The sequence below is a fragment of the Ursus americanus genome, chromosome 26 (assembly GCF_024610735.1).
Source record: "Ursus americanus isolate L20-20 chromosome 26, mUrsAme1.1.p, whole genome shotgun sequence".
NCBI lineage: Eukaryota > Metazoa > Chordata > Mammalia > Carnivora > Ursidae > Ursus > Ursus americanus.
In genome coordinates, this window is record NC_142152.1 from 33,578,499 (window position 1) to 33,604,664 (window position 26,166).

The window sequence follows — 26,166 nt, forward strand, 5'->3', positions numbered from 1 at the left end:
GAGAGCGTGAGGACGGCACTGTTTTGCACCATGTTCCCCTCTGGGCACCCCACGGCCGGGACCCGGAGGCACACCCTCCCATGGGGCTGACCCCGCCGGCCCCTCAACCACTCGGGGTTCTGCACTCCCTGGGAGGTTTTCAGTGCCCAAATCTTACAATTTAAAACCAAGGCAAAATTTGGATTCTGAAAGACACCCTTGATGAGAAGCAAGATTCAAGTCTGGTGGAATGCGAGGGGACAAGCATCCAGTGCGCGCAGTTAAAATGAGGAGGGAGGGCAGCGGAGGGGAGCGGACAGTTAACATGGATGGCAGAGAAACAGGACGAGGCCGACAGCATGCTGGCGAGACAGAGTCCCCGAGGCCCGGGGGCATGGCAGCCCACAGGCCCCGGGGCGGAGCTCGTGACATGAAGTCAGTGCCACATCGACCGGCTTCAACAGCTTAACAGGTGCGGATTTGCTCGTGTGTTACCTTGTGTTTGCAGTGACACCGGTTTTCCATCGACAGCACCAATAATAATCTTCCTTTAATTTAAAATAAATTTAAGTGGCAACGGTGAGTTAATTGGGAAAAACACGTACGTGATCCACACAGGTGGATAAAAAGATGTGGCAAAACTCAGGAAGGTGGCAGAGAATGAGAGCAGACAGCAGACAGCGCAGTAGCTAAAGGCCTCGACCGACCCGCGCTCCCCCCGCTCTGGGCGTGACCGGCGTGCTGATGGTCTTGCTGTCTGCTACCGTTTTCACGTCCGCGTCCAGGAGGTCAGAGAGCCACCGCACGGTCATAAAACGTCATTCTGGGCTGACCTCTGGCTTGGCAACATCGGTCCAATTATACACAATGCTTGAATGGAGCGATAAATCCTTCAGGACACAGAGCACATCTACACAGGGCCTTGTCAGCAAAAGCCAACAACTCAGGGCTCTCACAGAGGAGGAGAAAAGGGCAGCAGCTTTAAATCTGGCTGCTTAAAAATAAGTCTTAAAAAAAAAAAAATCTCACTTGACAGAGGCCATCTATTTTAGGAAGCAAAGCGACAACCGACCCGTTCTGCTTGTAAAGCACAGGCACGACGTCAGGCTGCAGGCGCGAGCGCGGGGAGGCGGCACCCGGCCGCCGGACTTACTTAGCACGGACATCCTGGCCCACGGACCTGTGCATGGATGTCCCGAGGCTCCCCTACAACTGTGCTGTGCTGGAGAAATGGTCCAGAGAGTGTGACAACTCATCTTCTCTTTTGAAATCAGAATCCACGCTGGCTACTTTAAACTTGGCTTGGAATTGGGATCAGGAGGAGGGGTCCACTAGGGGTCATCAGGCCTTTAGGTACTTTTTTTTTTTTTTTTTTGGTTTGTTTGGATTTCAGAAATGAAGGAAGATACATGATGAAAACACATGATAAAGGAAAAGGATTAGAAATCTCCGATTTCTGAAAAAGGGACAGGCTCGTTAGGAGAGGATGGGATGTCAGAGGAAGACCAGAACCGCAGGCGTTTAGAGAGAGTCGGGTGGGCCGTTGGAGACTTGTCTTTGTCCTTGCTTTTGCTTCTCAAAAAGGGACTCTTTTTGCGCTGAGCTGCTCAATTGTTATTCCCCGGATAACCCAGGAGAGGAAGGAAAAAAAAACAACAAATAAATGAAATGAATAATAACAAATGACTCTGAATTAGCTAAATGCAGGCCGGAGATCAGAAGCCTGTCCGACCCAGGAAAGACAGGAACAATACCCACGACAAGCCCAGAATCAGGACTCGGTGAATCATTTATGCTCTGACTCAACGTGATTAATTGAGGCGCGTCTTAGTGCCAACGCTTTACTCTGCACAGGAGAATTATGTATCGCCCAAGGAGCCAATGGAGGAGACCTTTTTCAATTTCAGCATGTTAAATTATTAAAGAAGGATGCTTATTAATTTAGGAGCTGGCTTCTCTTACTCATGCACTTGAACGACCGGCCCCCTGACGATCTGGTGCACACGCCACTCCCGTTCCTGTTCAAGGGCTTCGCAAACACCTAATGGTATGTTTCTGGCCTGATGTCACGAGATGACAGTCTGCTGAAGTATTCACCAATAATTCTGTACATCTAAAATAACCCCTTTTGAGAATAATGAAAATACCTCCTTTTGTACCCCCAAGCCCCACAACACCAAGAATCGTTTAAGATCTCCTGCACAAGCTCTACTCCAGTCCTACACTTCATGGCCTTTAAAGTCGAGTCTTGTCAGAGCAGACACCCAGTCTTATTTTCTGAACAGGACCTATAGCAACACAGCAGAGTCGAGGGATTTCTGATTGAGGAGAGGGCACGCTGCTACCTTGCTTATTTCTGCCTCCACGGCGCCACCTGGTGGCCGGCGTTCCCGACACAGAATAAGGGGCCCCAGACTCCGCGGCACGTTTGTACAAGGCTTTAAGTGCACACAGCAGTGAAGCGCTCCAGGTCCGCGGCCCCGTGTGCGGATCCCAGTTCCACCACTGATTACACTGGCAAGTGTTTAAAATTTCATCAAGCCTCCCTTTCTCCGCTCTGAGAAGGGATGATTCATCGTGCCCACCCTGCCCAGTAGTTCGGACTCCACGAGACAGGTGAAGCACGTCAATTAGCTAAAAGGAGCCCGGAAGGAACGCCCAGTACATCTCACAGCTGCGGGGGCTACGAAGAATTTTCCCTGACCTGCTCGTCCCTGGGCCGGCACAACAGCCTGGACCAGTCAAGTTTTTTTTTTTTCTCTCCAAGTTTTCGTAGCTCATTAGGCCGATGGTAGTTAATTAAATCAGTTTAGAGAATAATACAAGTTGAGGGGATAAAGGTCAACAACTTTAGCCAACAAGAAAACCTGAGGGGAGCGCTACCTGCTAGACAGAAACAAAGGTCCAGCCTCAGCGTCGCTTAGCTGCACCTGAGCCTCTTACCTAATCTGATCTGTAAAGAACGGGAACACAAACATTTGTCCCCAACGTGTGCACGTGCGCACGTTTTCTTCTCTGCATTCGAAAGGGACATAGCAGGACCCACTGAATGGCACCCCCAAAAGGCCTGTGCACATGTCACACGGGGCAGCTTGTCGCCACCGGCCCTCAGCACTGTAACATCACCCCCTGGGGCACAGGGCTCTCAGGCCTAGGCCCAGTCTTCAGAAAGTTCCAGTGCCCTTCATAAAATTTAAATTATTCCGGGTGCATGCTTGGCAGGTTTATGGGTAAAGAACCCATAAGCTAATATTTAAAAAGTAAAGCTGAAAACTTAACAACGTTTCTGTCAATTACTGTGTTTAGTCGATTCTGAGGTACACGCTTCCCCCATTGCTTCACATCTCTGAAATCCTTACGCAGCTTCGACGGGGTCTGACAGTCACCGCTGGCCAGGTGGCACCTCTGACGGAACGGTCACTGCCACACCCCATGCACTGCGCCCGTTTTCCCTTTAGGCCTGTGCACGGCTATCGAAGTCTCAGAAGAGCTCTCGGAGCAGAGCGTAACACGCCCGCGGAGCAGTAAAGCTCAGCGTCCTCGGACGGCCAGCGGTTCTCCCGCCGGTATATAAGGTAATCATGCAGCGTATCGCTGAGAGCTGCTTAGATGTGAGGAAACACGGCATATGCAACTAGGAATCCGAGTCAGAACCTCTGGCCAACTCCAAATGACAGCCATAAGTAACGAGGTAAGCCGTGCCCCGCGGCCGGGAGGACTCGGGGACTTTCTGAGGATCCCGTGTACGTACAGAACAGGTTAGATGCACCCGGGATCGCCCTACGAAACAGCGGACTCTGAATCTTTGACACATGCACCCCCAAACTTACACTCCTGAGCCCGTCTCTACAGCGCCTGCCTAACTATCAGCCCAGATGCTACCACAGCCTTCGGGATACGTGACGCTTCTCATCCTAAAATAACAGAACCGTCACGGGACGAAGCTGCTGACGGGAATTTGTATTCTCTCCTGGGTTGCGAACATATGCAAGGAGGCAGATCTGTGTGTAAGCAGCACACCCTCTTCACGCTCCTACACACACGTGTGCACATCGCACACCGTCTCTCATTCCACCCCATCCAGGCAGAGCCCTTCCGAGCATCCCCTCCGTAGCACGAAGGCAGCCTGGTCAGCCGCTCCTACCTTTACCCACAGGCCCGTTGAGGGTGTCCCGCTCTTCTGCACCGCTGGAGCCAGACGGGGTGGGCTCGGGGTTCTCTGGCTGCAATCTGAGGGGCTGAGGAGATGGCGAGGTCGGGTCCGGGGACTCCACCTGCCAGGGGGGGCTCTCTGCGGTTGACTTCAATCGTTCTCTGGAACCTTCTTTCTTTGGTTTGATGAGCTTGACTAAGGCTTTGGCGCCAATCCAGTGGTTTTTCCTAGGGAGAAGCAGATTGTCGGAAGGACACAACCAACCCTCGTTGCCCCTCCAGCAGGTCATGGGGTGACCTGATGTGAGCCGAGCTTTCCATCACAAACCTGGAAGTCATTAATTTGGGGTTCAGAATGATGGCCCTCCCCACCATCACCATGATCATCGGATCTGGGGGCCCAGGGATGGTAGAAGTGTGCACTGTGGTGGAAATCCACACTAGCCTCTTGGGGAAACAGAATTTCAAACAGGATGCAAACTTCAAACTCTTGATTATCTGCGTGAAACAAAGCCACGTCCATCAGCAATTTTTCTGTCAAAATGCCATTTTGGAACTGAGTCATGGACCTTCTCGTTTTCTGCTAAAGTTAATAGTAAGTAGAATAAACTAACATTCTTCAATCAGCCCTGGCACTGAGGAGTCTGAGAGAGCGAGGGGAAGGGAGGGGAGAGTGGGCTGTTTAAATTAAAATCAGCGAATTTCAAGAGTAAGCAACAGAGTTGCAGCTGACTGGAAATGAGGCATTCTGATATCACAAAAAAAAAAAAAAAAAGAAATTGGCGCTGAAACTAGACAGTACCGTGTTTACACAAATCACTCAGTCTCCTCATCTGGGCCTTCATTTCTTTGCCAGAGGGAGGAAGACCGCGGTTCAGAAATTCTGTGGTTCACCAGAGAACCCTGAAGGATTCATTGTGATCCTGACTTCGAGGCTGGGCTGGGCCATGGAAAAGGCCAGCTCCTGGGGCCTAGGTCTAGACTAGGGGAGGGCCTCCAGCACAAGGCTGGCATCCCCAGAGACTGAGCCAGCTCCACCACCAGGGGGCTGCTGCTCCCTGAAGAAAGGACTGAGTTTATGAACTTGCCCTGGGGTTCAGGGAGTCCAGAGGAATCTGTGTGAGGCCCAGAGGTTCCCGTGTCGAAGAGCACGGGTACGCCAGCTTCTGTCCCCGAAACAGGAATGTGATTTCCAATGTCCCGTGAAATCGTGAGACAGAATCTGACATGGCCACCCTTCTGTCCCACTTTAATGGCTCCCAAACCACAGACTCTCCGCACCCCCTGTTGGCATTTGCTGACCCTCCCAGAACAAGCCAGAGTACAGAGGGCAGGGCTGAAAATCTCGCTCCTTCTATCACAGGAGTGGCCTGCACACAGAGGACCTCCACGGAGCAGGAGGCACGGGCCCTCCAAGCCGGGCGCTGCTCTAGTGGGAGCGGTTTCCACTGCACTCATGCACGAGGAAGCTCTCCGTTCCGGGCTTACCTCCTGACACTTAAATCAACTCACTTCTTTGGAGCAGGATCGTAGAACTTGTACTGATCCATGATTTTTTCTTCCAGTTTTTCCTTATGTCTCCGTAAGGCATTTAATTTGTCTCTGTGAAGAGAGAAGAAAGGAGGACTCTCAATCCTGTTTTAAATAAAACACATCAATTTACTCGTCAGCCCAGCCCAGGACCTTTGCTGGGATTCAGACATCATCGTGCTCACAACCGTCATAATCATGAAGTCGGGGATGTGTGAATGGAAACGTCTAGCGCGGGTCCAGAAAGCCCTGCTACCTTGCAGAGCTGGGCTAGAGCGCTCAGGGTCTGGGTGCAAGTCAACTCAAGGGAGCAAACCCCCTCACCGTCGGAAAATTTACACGCTTCTAGAAGCCCCAAACACTTGCCGGCCAGGTCATGCAGGATACTGGGCATTCGGTGTCGGACACAGGGCTTGTGTGTTAATAATACCTCCGCTGAGGGGGAGCGGTGTGCCCTCAGGGAGCTGGATGGGCATCAAGGCGGAAAGAACCATTTCCACAAAGGCAGACCTCTGACCTGGGCCTATTGTGACAGCGGGTTTCTGGTAACACTTCCACGGGGGCAAACTTGAAAGCTTTTGGGGGCCAGACAGGGAAGGTAAGGAGCAAAGCGGGCCTGGAAAGAGCAGGGGGAGCAGTGGGGACCGTAGCTCTGGCTGCTGGCCGCCAGATGGCCACGTGCGAGGCCTGCAGGGCAGATCCGCCGATTTTGGCAGAGAAGCCAGGACACCTAGGTTACGGAGCCAAATCTCCTGGTCCCTAAATGTTGGGAACCAGTTCACATTTTCAAAAACACAGGAAGGATCAAGACACCTCTGGACCCCAGGGCTGCCACTTGGGCTTCCCGGGAGAGTCCAGCCTGATAGGAAGGGCGTGCTTCTGATTATCTCAGGGAGTCACGGGGGTGGAGCGCTCGACCCACACCGCCCAGACGTCACCACACCCTGGTTTCCTCAGGAGGCCTCTGAACCAGAGGCCAGTGCTCAGGCCCCTCTGCTGTGAGGCTGCCAGGGGTCCACCCGAACTGAGGGCTCCGAGTCTGCCGCACATGAACGCCTCCGTGAAGAGTGACAGCTTTGTGAATGTCTGGCCCTGACCATGAAACCCCACTCTGTTTGGCCTTACCCTCTGGGTGCTTTCGTGGCTGGCTGGGCCCACAGATGCACACTAACTCACAGACAGCAGGCATCGCACCCCTCACAGGGCCCAGAATGGTGCTCGTATGCCAACTTCTGGCATTCTCCACTCTCTAATGCCAAACCATCATCAAACCATCCCCCTTGGGTACCAGCCTCCTACGCTCCTCGTTAGCACCTGCCCAACCCTGCGGGCAGTTTTTATCGGCTGGGTTATAGAGGGCCAACTTCAGTGGATGGGCGTATCTACCCCAAATTTACAGCGTGGTTTTCAATGTAAACCATCGTCCGGTAGGTGGCGGGCCACCTCTACAGGAGCAGGTGAGGCCAGAAAACTGACGAAGAAGAACCGTTAGGCTGCAGAGCATGGCCAGTGCACAGCTGGCATTCACATGACCACGTCCCTCTGCCGGCACGTCTCCCCCAGCCTTCCCAGGGCCGGCCAGCCAGTCCCACTCATGAGGAAGGACAGTCCAACCATCAGAGCATGAGGGTTAAACATCACTCAGGATCCGTGCGATGTGTCTTGGATGACATGACTTCCAAACCACGAGGCTTCCAGTACCAAGGCTCTTCCTCCCGACCTCTACTTCTGGAAGTTTCCTAGGCCCTACTAGACCAGCATCCTTTAACGCTTCCCGACGAATCCAAACTCACAAGCTGGGCACGGAAGCCTTCCTCAGCTGAGCGCCCTCCTCCTTCTCCAGCCTTCTCTCCTGAAGTTCCCGGCTCCACCTTCGGGTCCCCCCACCTGCCTGCCTTCTCCCCATCCCATGTCAGCAACAGAGCACCAGCTCCCACCACCATGTTGCCTTCCACGTACCTCAACAGCTGCCCAGCATGGACATGCTCCCCAAACCCCCTGCCCCTACCCTGTCCTGGCTCCCAGGGGACCGCTTCTGTGCACCTCATGGGGCCCATGCCAGAGCAGGCCCTTCACTAACACCAGCTGAGGGAGGACAACCACAGCACACCAATAACCCGCTTTCCAGTAATCCAGGAGAACCCAGAGGCAACAGGAACACCCCAGTTACGGCACCCATGCTCAGCCTTCCATTTGAGTTCTTTCCCTGAGATACTTCTGTTGGCACTGTCTTATTTTTAAAGGTGAGCTTAATTCTAAAAGCAGATTCCGAAGCTTCTGGTGGTAGGCACGGCCTCCGAAAAGCAAACCAGAGCCAACCACCCCATGTGCACAAACCGAGAACCATTCCGGGACGTCGAGAGAAGGCTGTGCTGGTAGGATGGTCTGTCCCCTTGCCCTCAGGACACCAAAGGGCCCAGGGGCCATTCCTTGCCCAGGATGTCACAGGCCCTGGCACGGGGCCGGGGAAGCCAGAGCCCCTCTGTCTACAGGCCTTGCTCCCACACGCGTCCTTACATGTACCGCTTCTGCTCCTCGTGGTACTGCTCCTTACTCTCCATGTTCTGCTCTAGCAGCATCTGGTTCTGCTGGCTCAGCAGCTGGATCTGGCTCAGCAGGTGATGGTTTTCTTCCTCCAGGTTCCCCTTGAGACGGGACAGCAGCTAAAACACAAATCAGCGTTTCAAACACTGTAATCCCAGGATTCCACTGCTGTAATCCGGCTTCCAAGGGAAGGGTCACGGGCACAGAGATGTGCACCTGTCCCTCGCCAGTGAGAACCTGCAAGGACTGAGAGAGGCAACGGCCTGGGGAGAGCGGAATTCCCTCTGCACCTGCCCTGTCCAAACTGGCGGCCGACAGCAATGCGTGGCCACGGAGCACTTAAAGTGCAGCTAGTCTGAACCGAGACCTGACAAAATATACAGAGATTCTGAAGGACTTCATAGTAATAAAGAAGAGAACATAAAATAGCTCATTAACACTTTTTTGGGTCGCACGTCAAAATGGTAATATTTTAGATCGCTGGCTAAACAAAATAAATGATTAACCTGAATCCCCCCGTTTTTATTTTTAACGTGGTGATGAGAAAACCTTAACTTAGGTATGAGGCCTGCGTCATATTTCCGTTGGGCAGCTCTGCTCTTGAAGGGGGTCGGCACACCCTTTCTGTGAAGGGCCCGACACGAAGTATTTCAGGCTTTCCAGGCTGGACGGGGGTGTCTGTCGCAATGCTCCCCTTTGGCCACCGCTGCGAAACAGCCAGGGGTGACATGCAAACACAAGGGTGCGGCCACGTCCCAATCACGGACACTTACATCGCCAATCATTTCCACTTGCCACAAACTATCGCTCTTTTCTTGATTTCTCCCAACCACTAGAACTGTAAAAGACCAAAACTGGCAGTGTGCCAGATCTGACTCACGGGCTGAGGTCTGCCAGCTCTCGCTGCAGAACAATACCATCGCGGCTGATGTAGCAGGAAAATCCCAAGCTTGGGCTTCAGACAGCCTGAGTTCCCATCCACGACTGGAGGCCCCAGTGTGGGGTCTCCTCAGAAATCCTAAAGCACCTCCCTGTGACAACATAGCCTACGGTGGCTGAGGCTTCCTGTGCCCGAGGGTCTGGCCCCCACCTCCTCCACATGCTCCCTGCCCCAGCCCAGGGGGGCCTGGAGGCATCTGTATCCCCTGGGCCTCGGTTTCCTCAGCTGTGATGTCCCACAGGGCTACCAGGAGCTCAAAGGACAGGGCCTCTGAGAGGGTTTCTGGACAAACGGGAGACAAGAGGAGCCGTGTCCTGGGGACACTGCTGTCCTTGGGGTGTCCTGAAGGGAGCTGGGACCAAGCCACTCTTCCCAGCTTGATCCACTTTGCCTTTCTTATCTGTCCCGGGATCTGCTTTTGACCTCATCTGAGATGGTTCTGCTGCTTAAGACAATGTTCAACCTGGCGCACCACAAGGGAAAGCTCTGCGTGTCTGGAGACCGGGGCGCGCCTGAGTGAGCTCAGCCGAGCTGCCCCGGGATCCGGAGCGGAGTCAGCCATTCCCGCCACTCCTCTAGAACAGTGTGGATGCTGAATTTAAAAGATGAAAGACAAGTGTAGACACGGCCGAGGGGACGGACGGAAGACCGTCCTCTGCTGTTCCCATGCACTTCCCCGACCACGCGAGAAGCAGAGGGCAGACGGAAAGCTGTCTTCTGACCCCTCCCTGCCAGTCATGGTGTCCGTCTCCCCTCCAAATGCCTCTGTTCCCTCTCAGCCCCTGTACCACCTTCCACGTGGTCTTCGAGCGCCCCTGCCAACGAGGACCCGTCACCACCCCACCGGGCCCAGGGCTCTGGTCCTTGTCCCGAGGCCTCACCTCGCAGTGGTTGTCCAGCTTGGTCAGCGAGATGTCCATGCTCTGGTGCTGCTCCTTCAGCTCGTCAAACCGAGCCTGCCAGCAGTTCAGCTCCAGCTGTGAGTTGTTCAGGGAGGTTTTCAGCTCCTTGGTGTGGGCGTGCAGCTCCTCGTACTCGCCCTTCAGCTGGCGGTGCAGGAAATTGACCCTGGGGGCGGAGAGCCACAGGCCGAGGGCTGAAGGGCATGACAGGCTCTGTCCCTGCTGTGCAACCTGACACAAGATGACAGCCTCTCTGGGCCTCAGTTTTTTCACGTGTGAAAGGAGGGGGTTGAACAAAATGAGCAGTTTTCAAACTATGCTCTTTGGGGTTCTGTGAGGGACCCCCTGGTGCCCCACGTTGGGCTGGGGGAGACAGCGTGGGCGGCTCAGACACCCGCTCCCACAGAGCATCACAAGATGATCTCTTTTACATTTAAAGCTTTGGCGTATCTGCATACGTACTTGGAAAAAAGGGTTCGGCTGTTAGCTTTTTTTTTTTTAAAAGAAACACTGAACCAGAACATTTTTGCTCTAAAATCCTGTGTCTATGTCCAGCTCTTCCTCCCAATTTCAAGCTCCTTTCTAATTTCAACTCCTGAGATGAATAAAGTATGAGATGCCAGGGTATTATGGAAATCCGCTAAAATTATCACCATCGTAACTATCATGCAACCAGGGCTCCTTAGGGGAAGATTCGTATCCGAAAGCTCAAATTACTGGAGGCTCATGGACATCATCTGGACGCAGATGTGTCTTGTTTGGCCTACACGCTTCTTTTAAATGGGTCAGTGTGCCAACATTCAAAAACCTGAAGGTCTCCCATCAACACTCAGATGTCCAGTTTCCCTGAAGAAAAAAGAGGAAGATGAAAGAATGACCTAGAAAGCTCTGGGCCTGCCTGCTGGCTGGCTGGCTGACAACCTTCAGCTGATATGTATTCCCAATGTCCCCGTCTGGGCTGTCACCAGCACTCCCTCACCAGCGAACCCAGCCTGCCCGGGTCCCTGGAGGCCCCCGAGTGTGGGGCCCCCGAGCACATTCATGCAAGGACATGGAGAGGACGCAGCTTCATTCAGTCGTGCCTTTGTGCTGAGACGAGACCTCATTCACATCCTGACTCTCATTAACTAGAAGCACTGACTCTGAACAGTTTAGTTCATCCCTGAGCCTGTTTCCTTATCTGCTATAAAAAAAAAGGGTGGGGGGGTGTGGGGGAGGTTGGGATAGTAGCGCGGTGGATTCTTGTTATTTGAGGTAGTGATGCTCTATGAAGTTCCCCGTGGTCACTGGACTGGCGGATACGGAACCACGGCCTCTTGGGAACACACAGGGTATACGTTCCTGCAAGCTCTCGTGACATTTTAGCCAATGGATCAAGACAGTCCTTATTTTATCAGGGTTCCGTTTATTTTTATACGATTTTATTTATGTATTTGACAGAGAGAAAGAGAGCACACAAGCAGGGGGAGCAGCAGGCAGAGGGAGAAGCAGGCTCCCCGCTGAGCAGAAAGCCAGATGTGGGGTTTTAACAGGACCCCGGGATCATTACCTGAGCCAAAGGCAGACGCTTCACCGACGGAGCCACCCAGGTGCCCCAGGGTTTCTGTTTAAAGACACCTCTTAAAATATGCTCACAGCCACAGCACCGTAGCTGGTGCCTGAATGGAGCTTCTCGAATGTGTACTGCTTCCAGAAGGCCATCACAGCCTTGCACTAGGAGTCCTAGACCACACTTCAGCACTCCACTTGGGGGCTATTTTAAATAGTGAAATTGCAGGGGTACCTGGGTGACTCAGTCAGTGAAGCGTCTGCCTTTGGCTCAGGTCATGATCCCGGGGTCCTGGGATCAAGCCCCATGTCAGGGGTCTCTGCTCAGTGGGGAGTCTGCTTCCCCCTCTCCCTCTGCCACTCCCCCTGCTTGTGCTCTCTCTCTCTCTCTCAAGTAAATCTTTTAAAAAAATAAACAGCAAAATTGCCACCAAAAACTATGAAAACACCTTGGCACCAAATAGACTATAAAAAGGACGCTTCTTCACAGGACAAGAACTACAATGAGAAGGCAGAGCATCCTTGTTTGCCCTCAGCTGGAAACATGTGCTTCGGGGGTCTCAGGCATCAGGCCACCCTGGGCACGTGCGTGAAAGCACCATGAGGATCAATTTGGGGAAGACTGCAAGTCGGTGAACCCACAAATAGAGAATGTGTGAATAATGGGGATCCATGGTGTGTCCTTCATGAGATCGCCATGTGGCCTACATCAGAGGAGGGTCCACAATGGATACAAGGCACCTGTCCCCAGGTGTCACTCAGGCCCTTCCATCCCAAGCACCAGCTAGAGTCCCCTCTTAGCTTGTGCCCCAGCTGTGAACACAACAGGGTTTGTAAAAACACCTGGCCGCCGGGGACTCTGCCTACGTGCTCGAGGTGGGGCCGGGTTGGTCTACGTGGGATCCTGGACGGCAGGCGCCCTGCACGGGCCGGTGGGACTCCTGGTGCTTACCTGTCCAGCTCGCCGCGCAGCCGCTGGTTCTCACCCACGGCCATGGCGCCCGTCCTCTGCTCCTGCTGTAGAGCCTCCCTCTCGCTGTTCAAAACCTTCTCCAGCTCGTCCAGCTCCGCCTTACGCTTCAGCACGTCGTCCTGCCTGTTGGAGGGAACATACCCGCTGGGAGCTTGTCTGGAGCCTTCCTTTCCTCCAGGGAATCAACGCCCCAGAAGACTATGAAACCTCCCACGGAAAATGGGGTTCCTCTGGCGGCTTCTCTCTGCAAAGCGGAGGGGGACGGGGCAGGGAACAGGCGGGGCGAGAGGCAGGGCAGCAGCAGAAGGGGAGAACGGCAGTTGGGAGGGCCGTCTGGGCCAGGGGTCGCCCCCAGCCCCACAGCAGAGTCCTCTTCTCCCCACCCGGCAAGTCTCCAAGGCCCCTTGGGTTCCCTGTCAAAGCCGCCCTCCCTCCCTGGCCACCTGGGCACGCCGAGACTCTGTTTTCTGCACTCGGAGCCCTTCGCTTCGGAGAGTTATAAATACGTTACTAAGTGGTTCGCTAAGCACAAACAGATCTAAAAGAAACCACAAAATAAAGAGCTGAATTCCACCACATGTAACAGCTAATCCCTCTTCACTGGGGACTGGGTCAGCCCTCTGCCCTCCTCCCCTTGGGAACTGAGTCTCCTTGTTCTTGGTCTGTCCTGGTTGTGGGGGCAGAGGCTTGCCTGGCGGGGGCCTAACAGCTGCCAGAGGCCAGTTCTTCACACACACACACACACACACACACACACACACACGCACGCACACGCACACGCACCCCCCTTCTCAGGAGCCCCGACCACAGCCCTTCCCCTTCTGCTGGGACTTTCTCTCCTTCTCCAGCCCCGTCTCCGTGGTTACTGCACAGCCGGCTCTGGAGGGCGGCAGAGCACAGGAGGACGAGCTGCTGAGAGCCCCCGCTGCTCCTCCCGCCTGCTGGAAACGGAGGACTCAGGATCTCCCTCAAGTCCACGCCAGTGACTGAGGCACCGCCCTTCAACAGTCCCCGTTCAGGGAAATCCCTCTTTCCAGACCCCCTTCCTCGTCTGAGCTCCTCACACGCACAGTCAGACCAGGGCGTCCAACCGGTCTTCAGACCTCCACCCCGGCCCCGCGGCCCCCCGGCCCCCCAGCAGCCGCCCTTGTACCACCTGACCGCAGTCAAACTCCGGAAGGTGCTCAGGCAGCTGTGCAAGGACAAACTTTCTCGCGGCCTTTTGCCCCAGGGCAGAGGCTGCCCAATGGGGACAGGTGTACGGCCGGAAGTGGAGGCTCTGTCTAGCTTTTCAGGTGGTGACAAGTCCCCCAGGGTCAACAAATTAGGGCCACGGGCAGATGATTAGGGTTCCCCAAATCCTGCTTCCCTGCTGTAACATCTTATAAAAGCCCACTGATCAGGGATACCTGTAACCACCCAAGGGCAGGACAGACACTGTGCACCTTGCTCACCACTGAATCCCAGGTACGAGGCATGGCACTCAGTAAATAGTATGAAGGGAATTAGGAAATGAGCATCTAAGTGTCAAATTTAGTGAATACAGAGCCAACACCCCTGTGTTCCAGGCACCTACGTTCCCAAACCCACAGTCCTGCTGCAGACAGACCAAAGGGGCCTCCAGCCATCTGTCCAACCAACTGGAACGTTCAAGTACTATCGTCGTTCAGCCTGCTGTACGGACAAGGAACCAGACGGAAAACAACAGTCAGCTCCTCCCTCAAGGCCGGCCCAAATTCCACCTACAGAAACCTTCCCCTTCTAAACGGACACCAAGAGTATCACGAGGCACTCTCATAACATGTAACAGGACGTTAATGATAAGACACGTAGGTGCCCGGTGAGGGGTGGGCATGGAGCTCGTTTCAGAGCTCGGGGAATGCTGGGTGCTCCACTTCACGAGCCAGCCGGGGCACCCCTGCCACGTCCAGACGCAGCACCGTGCACACAGCACACACTCTGTGTCGTATTATGAACCCAGGATGGGCTCTGGAGGAGGGGGGAGACGGAGACGCCTGGAGGCAGAAGATGCTGATTCTGGCTTACTAGAAGGAGGCACTTGGGCAGCCCGTGGAGGAAGGAGATCTCTGTGGATAAGCAGGGGGAGGAGCCCAGAGAGAGGCAGAGAGGAAGCCCTGGGCGAGGGAATAAAGGGACGTCACCACCTCTGTGCCCTCGGCATCATCAGACGCCCTCACAAGGCTCTGCGGGCCCAGTGATCCAGACGAGTCAAGGGAAATGCTGCCGCAGAGACACCTGACAAGCACAGGAAGTGGGTGATCGCTCCCTCCTCCGGTGGCACCGTGTGCTTGAGAGCCTCTCTGCAGAGAACAGCTCCACCTGTGTCTGAGTCAGGCACACACCACGCCTCCCTCCCACCGGACTCCGCGTCCTGCCACAGCTGCCCAGGGGCCGGGGGCCATCAGGGACCTGCCCGGGGCAGGAGCTCAGGCAATGCGAGCTGCCCCAACGTACTTGACACCCAGGAGCCTGGACTGTTGAGAGCGCAAAGAGAAGATCTGTCCGATTCAAAGTATGCAAATTTTAGATTAAAAAAGGAAAGGAGGGCAGGCAGGTGGCGAGAGAGAGAGGTATGGCTGAAACGTACTTGGAGGTTTCACTCGACTATTCTGTTTGCTTTCTGTATTCAAAAGCTGCTACATTTGAAGGCTGGAAAGCCAGCGTCCCACATCTGGATGGGAAGCCAAGGCCCGGGAAGCCCAAGTAAGCACATCACTGTGGACTAGCAGTGCCGGCGAACGTCCTCCTTATGCCCGGTTTGGAGAGGAGGGGAGAGGCGGTGGGGGGCCTCAGGGAAGCAGGGCCCCCAAGGCTGGGTTTCCCTGAGCTGGAATTCGCGTGGCACCGGCTTCTCCATGCGGGGACCCTCCTGGAGTCACTGGGGCTCCAGGTGCACACACTCGCAATCGCGGAGTGTGACTCCCAATTTTGCTTCCTCTGGGAAGGTTCAGGGTCCGGGACAACGTGAGCCACGGGGCCGAGAGGGAAGGTGGGGAAGGCTCCTGGGCAGGGACGCGAGCCCCGGGCGCCCGCACGCACCTCTCGCGGAGCTCCTTGTGCTCCAGCTCCAGGTTGCGATGCAGCGTCTTGAGGCAGCTGTGCTGGCGGATGAGGGCCTCGTACTCGGAGGACTGGCGCTCGTGGAGCGCGGCCAGGTGCTCGTGGTCCTGCAGCAGGGCGTCGTAGGCCGCCGTCAGCCGCTCCTGCTGCCTCTGCAGGTTCTCATTCTCACTCTCCTTGGCCGTGTGCTGGTTCTGGAGCAGCGTGTACTGGGCCGTGAGCGCGGCGCTCTGGGAGCTCAGAGTGGAGTTCTCCACCTGCCGAGAGGGAGGAGGGGCTGCCTCACCGCGGGCCGGCACCCCGCGAGCCACAGGCCCGGCGTCCCCCTGCAGCGACTGCGCCAAAACCACGGAGACCCTCCGTGCTGGCAACACCCGTCCCTAGGACAGTTCTCTCTGAACTGCAGGCACTACTCTGGGAAGAGGCACAACAGACTGTCGCATGCTTGGGGCTCGGGTCCTGCTCCCTCCCCCCAGGTGACTGCTTGGGACAAACTATGTCTATTCTCTGGATAAGCTCCTTGGGGGCCCTCTGTGACCACTTTTAAACACCTCTTTTCTAGGACAAGTAGAAAATCAGTAATGACAGAGAGCACGTGAACACCGCCATCAACCACCCTCACCCCATGGACGTTTCTAGAACCACGTACCAAACCATCAGAAAACCGAGCAGGGAGCACTGCCTAACTCACTCTGGGGCCAGAATGACCAATTTCAAAACCAGACAAAGACAGAACTACCACCACCACGAACCAGTATCCTATTTTGTTATTTTAATAAAACAAGCCCCAGCCCCTTTGCCGAATAGATTACTGTTTATCGTCCTGACCCACATTGCACATTTTCAAACCCCCTTCTCACAAACGGCATTAATGAAGGATTAATTCATTTCCCCACAATCTGTTAACTGTAAATAAAACCAGCATCCTCCAGTAGGTGGCAGGGGACGTGAGTTTTGCCAGAAGCTCTCAACAGGCTGGCAGCCGCTTCGTCCCCTCCGTCCTTCACGGAGATTCAAAATTCCCATCAGCTTCGAAGAGGCTCTGGCAGGTTTTATAGTGAACGAACCTGGTTAACTCTGTTGAGCTCAACGTAGCCGAGCCGAGGATCGCTTTCCAAATCATTCCTAGTAAAATCTCAAGGAGCAGACTTTGGGAAAAGGCAACCCTACAAGGCCGAGCAGAGAAACCGAATCCCCAGCCGTGCCATTGCACGCTCAGTCGTGGAAATGGCTACAGACCTGTACTACCTTCAGAGATCCTGAGGCTAGGCACCACTGTTTACCACGAGCCTAGGAAACACAAAACCCTGCACACCCTCCCTCGCCTGGCCTCGTTTCCCAAGGAGCCAGCATGCCGGGGCCGGCTCCGGGAGATGCAGGGATGCCCGGGGCCGCAGCACAGCGCTCACCTGCAGCTTGGCCGTCTGGGTCTGGAGCGTGGTGTTGTGCTCCTGCAGGAAAGCGCTCTGCTTCTGCAGCGTCAGGATCTGGGCGCTGAAGGTCACGTTCTGGGTCTCCAAGTGCTGTAGCTGTTCCTTGAGCAGCTGCTTCTCAGCCTGCAGAGCCGCGTTCTAGGGCAAACGGAAGCAGGAGGCCCGTCAGACACCAGCTCGGTCGATGCCCACCAGCCCCAGGCACGGGGGATATAAGGAACTGTCGAGAGCTGACGCTTTGGGGACTAAGGCCAGAGTCCACCGGTTAAGAGAAGTAACATGTTTCCCTCTTGGAAAAGACAATCAACAGAACTGCAGGGGCAGGGGAAAGAACTACTTCTTTTGGTACGTGCTTTCCAGACAGAAATGCATGCATGTAATGAGGACGCTGCTTCCAACCTGAGCATCTGAGTGCAAGGCCAGGGTGAGCTGGGGTTAAAGCCAAGGCATCATCTCTTCTCTCTTTAATGCTTTCTGTTGAACACCCGGAGCGTGTACTTCTGTGAGCTTCTCCCACTGGACAGGGAGTCAAAGCCTGTGACCACACGTCACCCTGCTCAGGAGTGACAGCACGTAGAATAAGGCGGTTCACGTTCCATGAGATGGATAAAGACTGTAAAATATGCCACCAACGGGGCCAGGGGCTGGGACACGTGGGCTGTAGCCTGGTGCTGTGACCTCACTAGCACAGAATGTAGGGTTGAGTCTTTTTTTTTTTTTTCTTTTTAAGATTTTTTTATTTATTCATTTGAGAGCGAGTGCACAAAAGCTGGGGGAGAGGCAGAAGCAGACTCTCCACGGAGCTGGAAACCCGGCGTGGGGCTTGATCCCAGGACCCTGAGATCATGGCCTGAGCCAAAGGCAGATGCTTAACCATCTGAGCCACCCAGGCATCCCATAGGGTCGAGTCTCTTAAACTCTATCTCCACTTTCTCATCTGTCAAATGGTGAAAATCATCACTAGCTGCTTCTCAAGGTTGTTGGCAGAGAGAAATAACGTCAGGGGACTAGACACACACCGGAAAACTTCTGTAAAGGGACAGATCAAATTTTGGGGTTTGCCAGGCATGTGGTCACCATTCCAACCACTTACCTCCGCCACCACTATGGTGGGAGGACAACCCCATCCAGTATGTAAACAAAGGGTGTGTCTCTGGTTCAATAAAACCTACTTGACAAAAACAGGTGGCGGGCCACGGCGTGTCAGCCCCTGGGAAAGCACCGTGGAGACAGAGGGCTGGCGCACAAGCTACAGGCCAAGTATGATGGGCAGGCAGACTGATTCGCCGTGGGAAAATGTGAATCCACCCCTTTCCACCGCAAAGGGCAAAGAGACCTCGCATGAAAAGGAGTTCGTAGGACTTGCCAGAACAACTTAATAAGTATTCAACTAGAGAAAGGGCGCCTGGGTGGCTCAGTCGCTTAAGCGTTTGCCTTCAGCTCAGCTCATGATCCTGGGGTCCTGGGGTCCTTGCCCAGCAGGGAGCCTGCTTCTCCCTCTGCCTGCCACTCGCCCTGCTTGTGCGTGCATGTTCTGCCAAATAAACAGAATCTTAAAAAAAAAAAAAAAAAAAGAGAGAGAGAAGTATTCGACTAGACCTGGATAAATCTCGACAGATTCGGACATTCTGGGTCCTTTACAGGAATGGCGGCCAGAATGGTGGCCTATCAGTGGGACAATCAATAGGGCACACTATCTCGCTCTCTCTTTCTCTGAGCGATGGCAGCCCACTCACATTCCGCTCCAGCTCGATGGCCCGGTCCTTCACTCGGAGCAGCTCCATGGTGGCCTCCTTGTGGCTGGACCCCCAGGGCTCCTTCCCCTGGTGACCGGTGACCAAAGTCTCCACAGGGTGTTTGAAAGAGTTCTGTAAGTGCTTCCCTTCCTCCTGGTTCTGCCTGAGGATCTCACACTCTGCCTTCAGCTGTGGGGTGTGGGAATAGGAGAGCAGACTTGGGGCAGGAAGAGGCCGGCTCAGAGCTCCGTGTTCACGGCTAGAGGACGGCCCCACAGCAAACCCGATTCCTCAGCATCCCCAACCCCTCACCTGGCACTAGTGACAAGCCCCGCACCCAGCGTTTGCTCTGTGAGGAATGCACAGAACCCATCCTGTGCCTCCCCCCGCCTTCTAGAAATTTGCCTCAGTCCCAACTTTAGCCACACGACCCTGGCAAGTCTTCTCATTTCACTGGGCCTCAGCCGCCCACTCCATAAAACGGAGGTGAGCCTGGGGAATACGGACCCCGGGGATATTATAAAGACCCTTCCAGCTCGAGAACTGCTTTGCTCTAGATTCCTTATTCAATCACACAGCCCAGAAATGCACCAAGGCTTCAAAAAAGAGAGCTAGAAAGCACGAATGTGGACATCCTGATCGAGTCCCTATGCACTCACACCTGTCCCATCTGAGGGTGCCCACGAGACTCTAGGCCTCTGCCTAGTCTCGATGCTCACAAGCTCACGTGGGTTCTCCTCAATGTCCCAGATCCTACCTAACAGAATCAATGCTGTTCTGGATGTGGCCTCCTCTGCCCCCAGGCCTCTGATTCACTCTGGTTCCATCCAGCCCCAGTGCATAGGATTCTGATGGTAGCCCCCCTCAGAACCCTGTGGGTCAGCACACCTGCTCCGGGAAACAGGCATCCAGCCGCCCCTCTGCTACCCAGGTGAGGGGCTGGAGAAGGTGAGGTAGGGACCTCACGGCTGGGACTCACAGTTGGCCCCGAAAGGGGTCACATCTTACCACCTGGAGTTCATTCTGTAACTGATGGTTCAGGCTGGTTTTCTCTTCCATCTGTGCTTCTAAAAACACAATCTTTTCTTCTTTCATGGCTAATGTTGTTTTTAATGCTGACTCGTTTCTGCCCTCCAAAATACTGAATTTTCTGAAAAATACAAGTATTCAATGGTATTAATCTGTCTCTTCTGCCCACAAGCTCCCAATCTCCCAGCTGCCAACACCTGTCTCCCCCACTGAGCGGGTTTCCTTTGTAATTCTGCAGCATTTGGCCCAGAAGAACCGTACAAGTCACAATCCATCACCCAGAGCCCTCCTCAGGGCTCCCCGCAGAGACACACCTATGACAGCTTCAAATGAAGCACCACTGCTGCCGTTTTATAGACATAGTCTTAGGAAGGGATTATTATGGCCATTTTACAGATGGGGAAATGGAGTCTCAGAAAGGTTAAGCAATTTGCCCAAGATCACAGTGCCCACTAGGTAAGTGCTAAGTCCATGTGGCCCTTTCGCCACCCCAACAGGGTGTCACGTTATCCGTTACGCGGATCTTGTCAGTTACAAGTCTAGCAGAAGTCCATGATATTGGATTTCCTTGAAAAATGAGATCATTTTGGCAAAGAATTGCGGGCAGAGAGCACAATAAATTTTTGAAAATTCCAGGACTGGGCCCGAGGAAAGAGGAACGAATAGGCAGGTGCAGCACAGAGGACGTGTAGGGCAGGGAAACTAGTCTGTACGATGCCGTAAGTAGATACAGGTCATCGCACACGTGCCAACACCCATGGGTGTGCAGCATCGGGAGTGACTCTACTGCCAACTGTGGGCGCTGGGTGATGATGGGTCAGTGGGGGCACATCGAGTGTAACACGTGCACCACTCTGGGGGGGATACTGATAAGGAGGAAGCTACGCTGTGGTGGGGGGGCAGAGGGCATTTAGTAACTCTCTGAACCTTCCCCTTAGTTTTGCTTTGAACTTAAAACTTTTCTAAAAAATCTACTTAAAAAAAATTAAGAAGCCTTTCCACTGGACAAGAGAGTCTCCTTTCATTCCTCCCTGGGATTCTCCAGGAAGAAGCCCTGTCCCATAAAAGATACTGGACCCTTCCAGAGACCACGTGACAACAAGCCCCGAGCTCTACAGAGCGAACCGGGCATGCAGCACGTGGCCACGGGTATGAGCTGTGAGAGCCCACAGACCACAGCAGGGAGGTCCTCACGTGTCACCATGGCTGCTCTCGTCCTGCAGCAGCAGCTCCTTGTGGAGGCCGACCTTCTCCAGCCCCTGGCTCAGTTTGTCCAGCTCGCTGGTCAGCTGCTGGCTCTTCAGCTTCTCCAGCACCAGGTCCTGCCAGGACAGGGAGAGGACGGGGAGAGGACGTGTGTGGGATGCGAGCCCAGCGGGGAGGGTTTGGCACAGGCCCTTCTCAAGGCTGAGCAGCTGTTTTCCCAAGTCACAGCTGACTCAGGTGTCCTGAGGGCTGAGCAGACAGTTCAACGGGGACAGGTGAACCCCAGGGATGTCTTCCAAAGGGCAGGGGATAGACACACGTTCCCAGCCTCCCGGCACTGAAGATGACCAGACTACATGGCAACGCATCCAGAACATGCGTCTGCAACACCATGTATGTTGACCTTTGAGTAGGAGGTCTGAATTCTAGCATGACTGCCTTTCCCGTGGAATAATGTAATGAAATACTTTTTCTGTTCCAAATTCTCTGCAAGAAGTATGAAGAGGGGAAAGATTTTACTTGAAGCCCTAGTTTTGGTTTGCTTTGCAAAAATGGGTGCTCTCCTCTAGGTGGGTCACTTCCTGGAGGCCCACCTTCCTCCCACGCATCCCGGGAGCTCTCAGGTGCTGCTCTCTGCCCAGCGCCACAGCGATCGGCATGCAAGCTGACCCCCCACCAAATCCTCAGGCCTGCAATGGCAGTGTGACAGAGTGGGGCTCGCCAGACACTCCATCGGCTCCCCCCAGATTTCCCAGCCACCCTGCAGTTGGCGGGCGGTTCTGGCCAGTGAGCCGTGGGTGGACGTGCCCGGGGTCACTCCTGGCTGCAGCACAGAAGAGCGCACATGTGACCTTCCGGCTGCCTCTCTCCTGCCACGGCGACTGCCCAAGCCCCGTGCTGGGGTGGTGCAGCCATTCGTGCAGGCAGCCTGGACTGCAGAGTCACAGCACAGACGGCAGGGTCCCGGGGAGTCACCTGGGCTGTCGTGGGTGAGAAGGCAGCCGTGGGTGTGAGGAGCGGCTGTGATTCCGGGCTGGTTTGTCCGTCACTGCAGCATGACCGATGTGACGCTTACAGAGCCAGGGACTAGGGTCGTACTCGTGTTTTGTGTCTCCCCCCACAGCATACGGAGCTGCCTGCACGATCGTCTGTACTCCTTTTTGAACACGGAGATGGCTGTGGGGTCACCTAATCTATTTCCTTTCCTTCCCTGGCACGCAGCTAACACGCATTTCCCCACCTCACCTGCAGCTAGAGAGTTCTGCACAGAGCGGTGTGGTCCCTCTCACTCGCGCTCTCCCTCATCCCCCTGCCGCAGGCGGAGGAGCCAGAAGAGGGCTCCACCACGGGACGGCCGAGCCCCGGGGTGGCAGAAGCCAGGTGCCCGTGAACAGCCACACTGGGCTCCTGCATGCGCGAGACCCGACTTCTGTGAGGGGCCATTCAGAGGTTCACGTTAGTTTCGAAAGCAGTTTATTCCCCCCAACATACTGAAGGAATGCCCGGATGACCCATGGGATGAACACTGGGGAAAAGTGGGACGTATCCTTAGCACAAAACTTTAAAATGTTCATACCCTTCGATCCTGTAGTTTCACTTCTAGGAATACAGCCCGAGACAAGAGAGCTGTATACGCAAGGACGTCTGGTGTGTTATTTAAAATAGTGAAAAAAATTGGAAAACCACCTCGAAGTCCAAAAACGAATCGCAATCAAGCTGCAGGATCTACTGGATTAATACCGTGCAGCTACTGGAACTCCACGGCTTAAAGCCCGCTCACTGTGACGGGGAAAGGTACAGTAAGCAAAAAGCAGAAGAGGTTAGGATGCAGTGAAGTAGGACGTCAAGTGCGCACAGACACAAGTGCTCACGGGAAGCGACGGGATGAAAGGAGCCAGATTGTGAGTGGTGGTTATGTCTGGGCAGGGAGACCCTAACAGGCGATGTGCCCTTTGCTCTTCAGACCTGCAGACACCATCCCATGTAGAATCAGGGAGGACACGCACAGTCCCACCACACAGCACGCCCGTGCCACTTGGGGCAGAGGCATTAACCGCCCCCCCCCCCAACCTGGGCTGGCGGGGGGCCCGCCCGCAGCGGCTCACCTCTCGCAGGGTGGTCAGCGTCCGCGTATGCATGGTGACTTGCTTGGTGAGGTCCCTGTTGTCCCTCTCCAGCTCCTTCAGCTTGCTGGCCGCGTCCCTGCAGCGGGCCAGCTCCTTGTCCAGGGCGCGGCTCTCCCTCTCGGCGGCGGACAGCTTGGCGGTGCTGTCGTCTAAGACGGCGTCCTTGAGCTCCACCTGCTGCCACAGCCGCTTGGCCTCCTTCTCCAGCAGCTTCTTGTCCTTCTCCAGCTGGGCCACCTCCTGCTCCAGGGCCTTCCTGTCCTTCTCCGACCGCTCCAGCTGCTTGTTGGACAGCCGGAGGGCCTCCAGGTCGCGCTGCAGGACCTGGTTTTCGGCCTCCAGCTCCCTGAGCTCTTGCTCCAGGGCCTGGGCCTTCTGGCTGCTGCTCTCCAGCGTCTGCTGCAGCCGCAGGTTCTCGGCGTTCACGCCCTGGTAGCTGAGCTCCAGGCGCTCGGACTTCTTGCTCAGGGCCTTCAGCAGCTCCACGTTTTTCCTCAGCTCCTCCTTTTCCCGCTCGAGCTCCTGATTCTCCCGCTCGATCTGCGCCATCTTGGCGCCGGTGAAGCGCATGGTCTCCACCATCCGGCGCAGCTCCAGGTTCTCCTCGTCCAGCTGCTTGTTGTCCCGCTCCAGACCCTCGAGCTGCACCGACACGTTCTGCAGGGTGTCCAGCGACTTCCTCAGCTTCCGGTTCTCTAGCGCCAGGCCCCGACTCTCGCGCTCCAGGGCATCGACCTTCTCGGTGGTGGTCTTCAGGGAGGCCACCTTCTTGGCCAGCTTCTCGTTCTCCTTCTCCAGCCGGTGCAGCTCCTTCTCCAGCTCTTGCACCCGCTCCACCTTCTCCTTCACCTGCTCGAAGTCCTTGTGCAGCTGCTGCTTCTCAAACTCCAACTTGCTGAGTCTGCTGCTAGTCTCCGTCACCGTCTGGTGGAGGGCTTTGTTCTCCTTTTCGATGTCCTTCGCGCGGGCCTCGCTGCTGACCTGCGACCTCTCCCGCAGTGACCACATCGCCTGGTTGAGATGATCCTTCTCTTGCTCGAGATCCTTGATCTGCAGAGAAACAGAACGGGCATGACAGGGCTGCTGCATGGATGTCGTTCCGTGATCTGGGTCCAAACTGGGAGACTAAAGTGCAGGCCCCTGAGAGAGCACCCAGAGCCGTCCCACTGCTTCCCAGGGGCCAGGTATGGATACAAGGTAATGGACACTCATGACTTAGTTGAAGCCAAAACACCCACAGCAGCCGGAGGGATTCAGAAACAAAAGCCACGGCTCTCTTCCTGATCTGAAAGAATGAAAGAGATTTTCCCTGGTCCTTTTCACCCTGGCTGGCAAGACCCCCACGACTTGAGCCCGCCCACCTGTGGCCTCCCCTGACACCACTCTCCCTCAGCAAACACTGCAGGTGATCTTCTCTCTGAACACTCACCATCCTCCCTCTGCAACCCCCACCGCCCCCACCAACCTTTAGCACCCCTGGCTCCTTCCTCCTCATCCTTCAGGGCTCAGAGTAAAGTGTCAGCTCTGTGACTCTAATGTGCCTGGCACCCTGCAGAACGCTTTCCCTGGGCATCATGACGTCCTTCCTGCCCATAGCTTGGGGGTGGCAGAGCGGGAAGAGAGAGGCCTGGCTTCTGGCTGGCATCCCTGAGCCACTGCACCAACACTGGGCTGCCCACCCCAGGACTTCTTGTGGTGTGAGCCAAATAAAGCCTGGAGGCTTGCCAGGGCTCTCTGCTAGGACACCGTGGACCTTTGCAGCTGCACCAGTTCCTTGTCCTGCAGGGCTGTCCTGTGCATTGCAGGACATCTGAACTCCACCCACATGCCATGAGCACCTTCTCTCTCCTCCTCCCCTCCAAATCACAACAATAAAACCAGGCTTGCCGATGTCCCCTGGGAGGCAAAATCCGACCCCCCATTCCTCCACTGTCGGTTGAGAACTGCTGGTTTGAGGTGCAGCTAAGCTGAGCACGTGGTAACCCCTGCGTTACTCATCCACTACCAGGAAATGGCCATAATCCTGGACGCTCCCTCTTGCAGGCGGGAACATTCGTTCTAGAGGCACCTACCTGCCGGGCTCTGTCAGCCTTCAGGCTCTCCATGTCACTCTGCAGCTGCTCCTTCTCTTTGATCAGCTCCTCGCTGAGGGTCTCCAAATCCTGGTTGCTCTGCTTCTCTCTCTCCAGCTGGGTCTGTAACTTCTCAATCTGTGAAGCCCAAAGACCCGGCCCGTGCAAAGCTCAGCCTCCCGAGGTGAACTATGTTTTAAGACAAACCAGAAACCTGTCAGGTTCACAGAATACTTTACTAGGTCTCTTCTCGAGGAAAAGACATCCACAAGGTGTTCCATAGCGACCTCAGTCCTTAGCCCACACCTTGCACTTCTGGCTCAGGGGGGACGGGAAGGTCCTGGGCACCAAGCCCTCCTCATCCTCACTGCCATGTTCTCAACCTTCTCCCAGTCTGTCCCTTCCATCTCAGGCCTTGTCCACCCGTGCGAGGGTCGGACCACTGGCTGGATGCCCTGCAGGGACCTCCCACCTCCCTTCCCTCTCCTCCACGACGGCCACCTCGGTTGGTAACGCGCCTGCTCGCTCAGCTGCTCGGAGCTGTCTTCTGATGCACCTGTCCTTCCTCTTGCACCTCCAAGTAAGTTCGTCACCAAATCCTATCCTGTCTACCCGTCCGCCCCCCTCCCCACATGCCCATTGCCTGCCCCAGGCCAGACCACGTTCCATCGTGCCTGGTTGACCACCCAATCCCCTCCTGGGCACCAAGCTCTCCTGCTGGGCCCCACCAGCGCCCAGGCTTCCGAAACAAGAAATACCCAGCTCAGGGCTTCTCACACTTGCTTGTGCCTGACGCCCAGAGAGCGTGGCCGGGGCTGAGGCAATGCCCACGTTGCTGTTTGCAGCACGAGGGCTTCAAGGTGGCTGCTGTCCCTTCCTGCCAACACCAAACTCCTTATTGCTGCAGACAGGAGT

At 55.2% G+C, this 26,166-nt stretch overlaps 1 protein-coding gene across 3 annotated transcripts in view; it reads right to left on the minus strand.

Moving 5' to 3' along the window:
- The window catches only part of CCDC88C (coiled-coil and HOOK domain protein 88C), a 124,413-nt gene that overhangs the window by 14,005 nt on the left and 84,242 nt on the right, over nucleotides 1-26,166 (minus strand). For all 3 annotated transcript variants that reach the window (XR_015721863.1, XM_045807611.2, XM_045807613.2), the window contains 12 exons: nucleotides 25,252-25,389; nucleotides 23,159-24,229; nucleotides 21,042-21,169; nucleotides 19,827-19,968; nucleotides 18,819-19,007; nucleotides 17,059-17,220; nucleotides 15,629-15,906; nucleotides 12,548-12,691; nucleotides 10,027-10,213; nucleotides 8,179-8,324; nucleotides 5,644-5,733; nucleotides 4,124-4,359 (listed from right to left, as the gene is read on the minus strand). Coding sequence is in view for 2 of the 3 variants with exons in the window: in XM_045807611.2 (XP_045663567.2) it covers nucleotides 4,124-4,359; nucleotides 5,644-5,733; nucleotides 8,179-8,324; nucleotides 10,027-10,213; nucleotides 12,548-12,691; nucleotides 15,629-15,906; nucleotides 17,059-17,220; nucleotides 18,819-19,007; nucleotides 19,827-19,968; nucleotides 21,042-21,169; nucleotides 23,159-24,229; nucleotides 25,252-25,389 (2,911 nt within the window). In the remaining variant the exon portion in view is untranslated. The remainder of the gene's footprint in view (nucleotides 1-4,123; nucleotides 4,360-5,643; nucleotides 5,734-8,178; nucleotides 8,325-10,026; nucleotides 10,214-12,547; nucleotides 12,692-15,628; nucleotides 15,907-17,058; nucleotides 17,221-18,818; nucleotides 19,008-19,826; nucleotides 19,969-21,041; nucleotides 21,170-23,158; nucleotides 24,230-25,251; nucleotides 25,390-26,166) is intronic.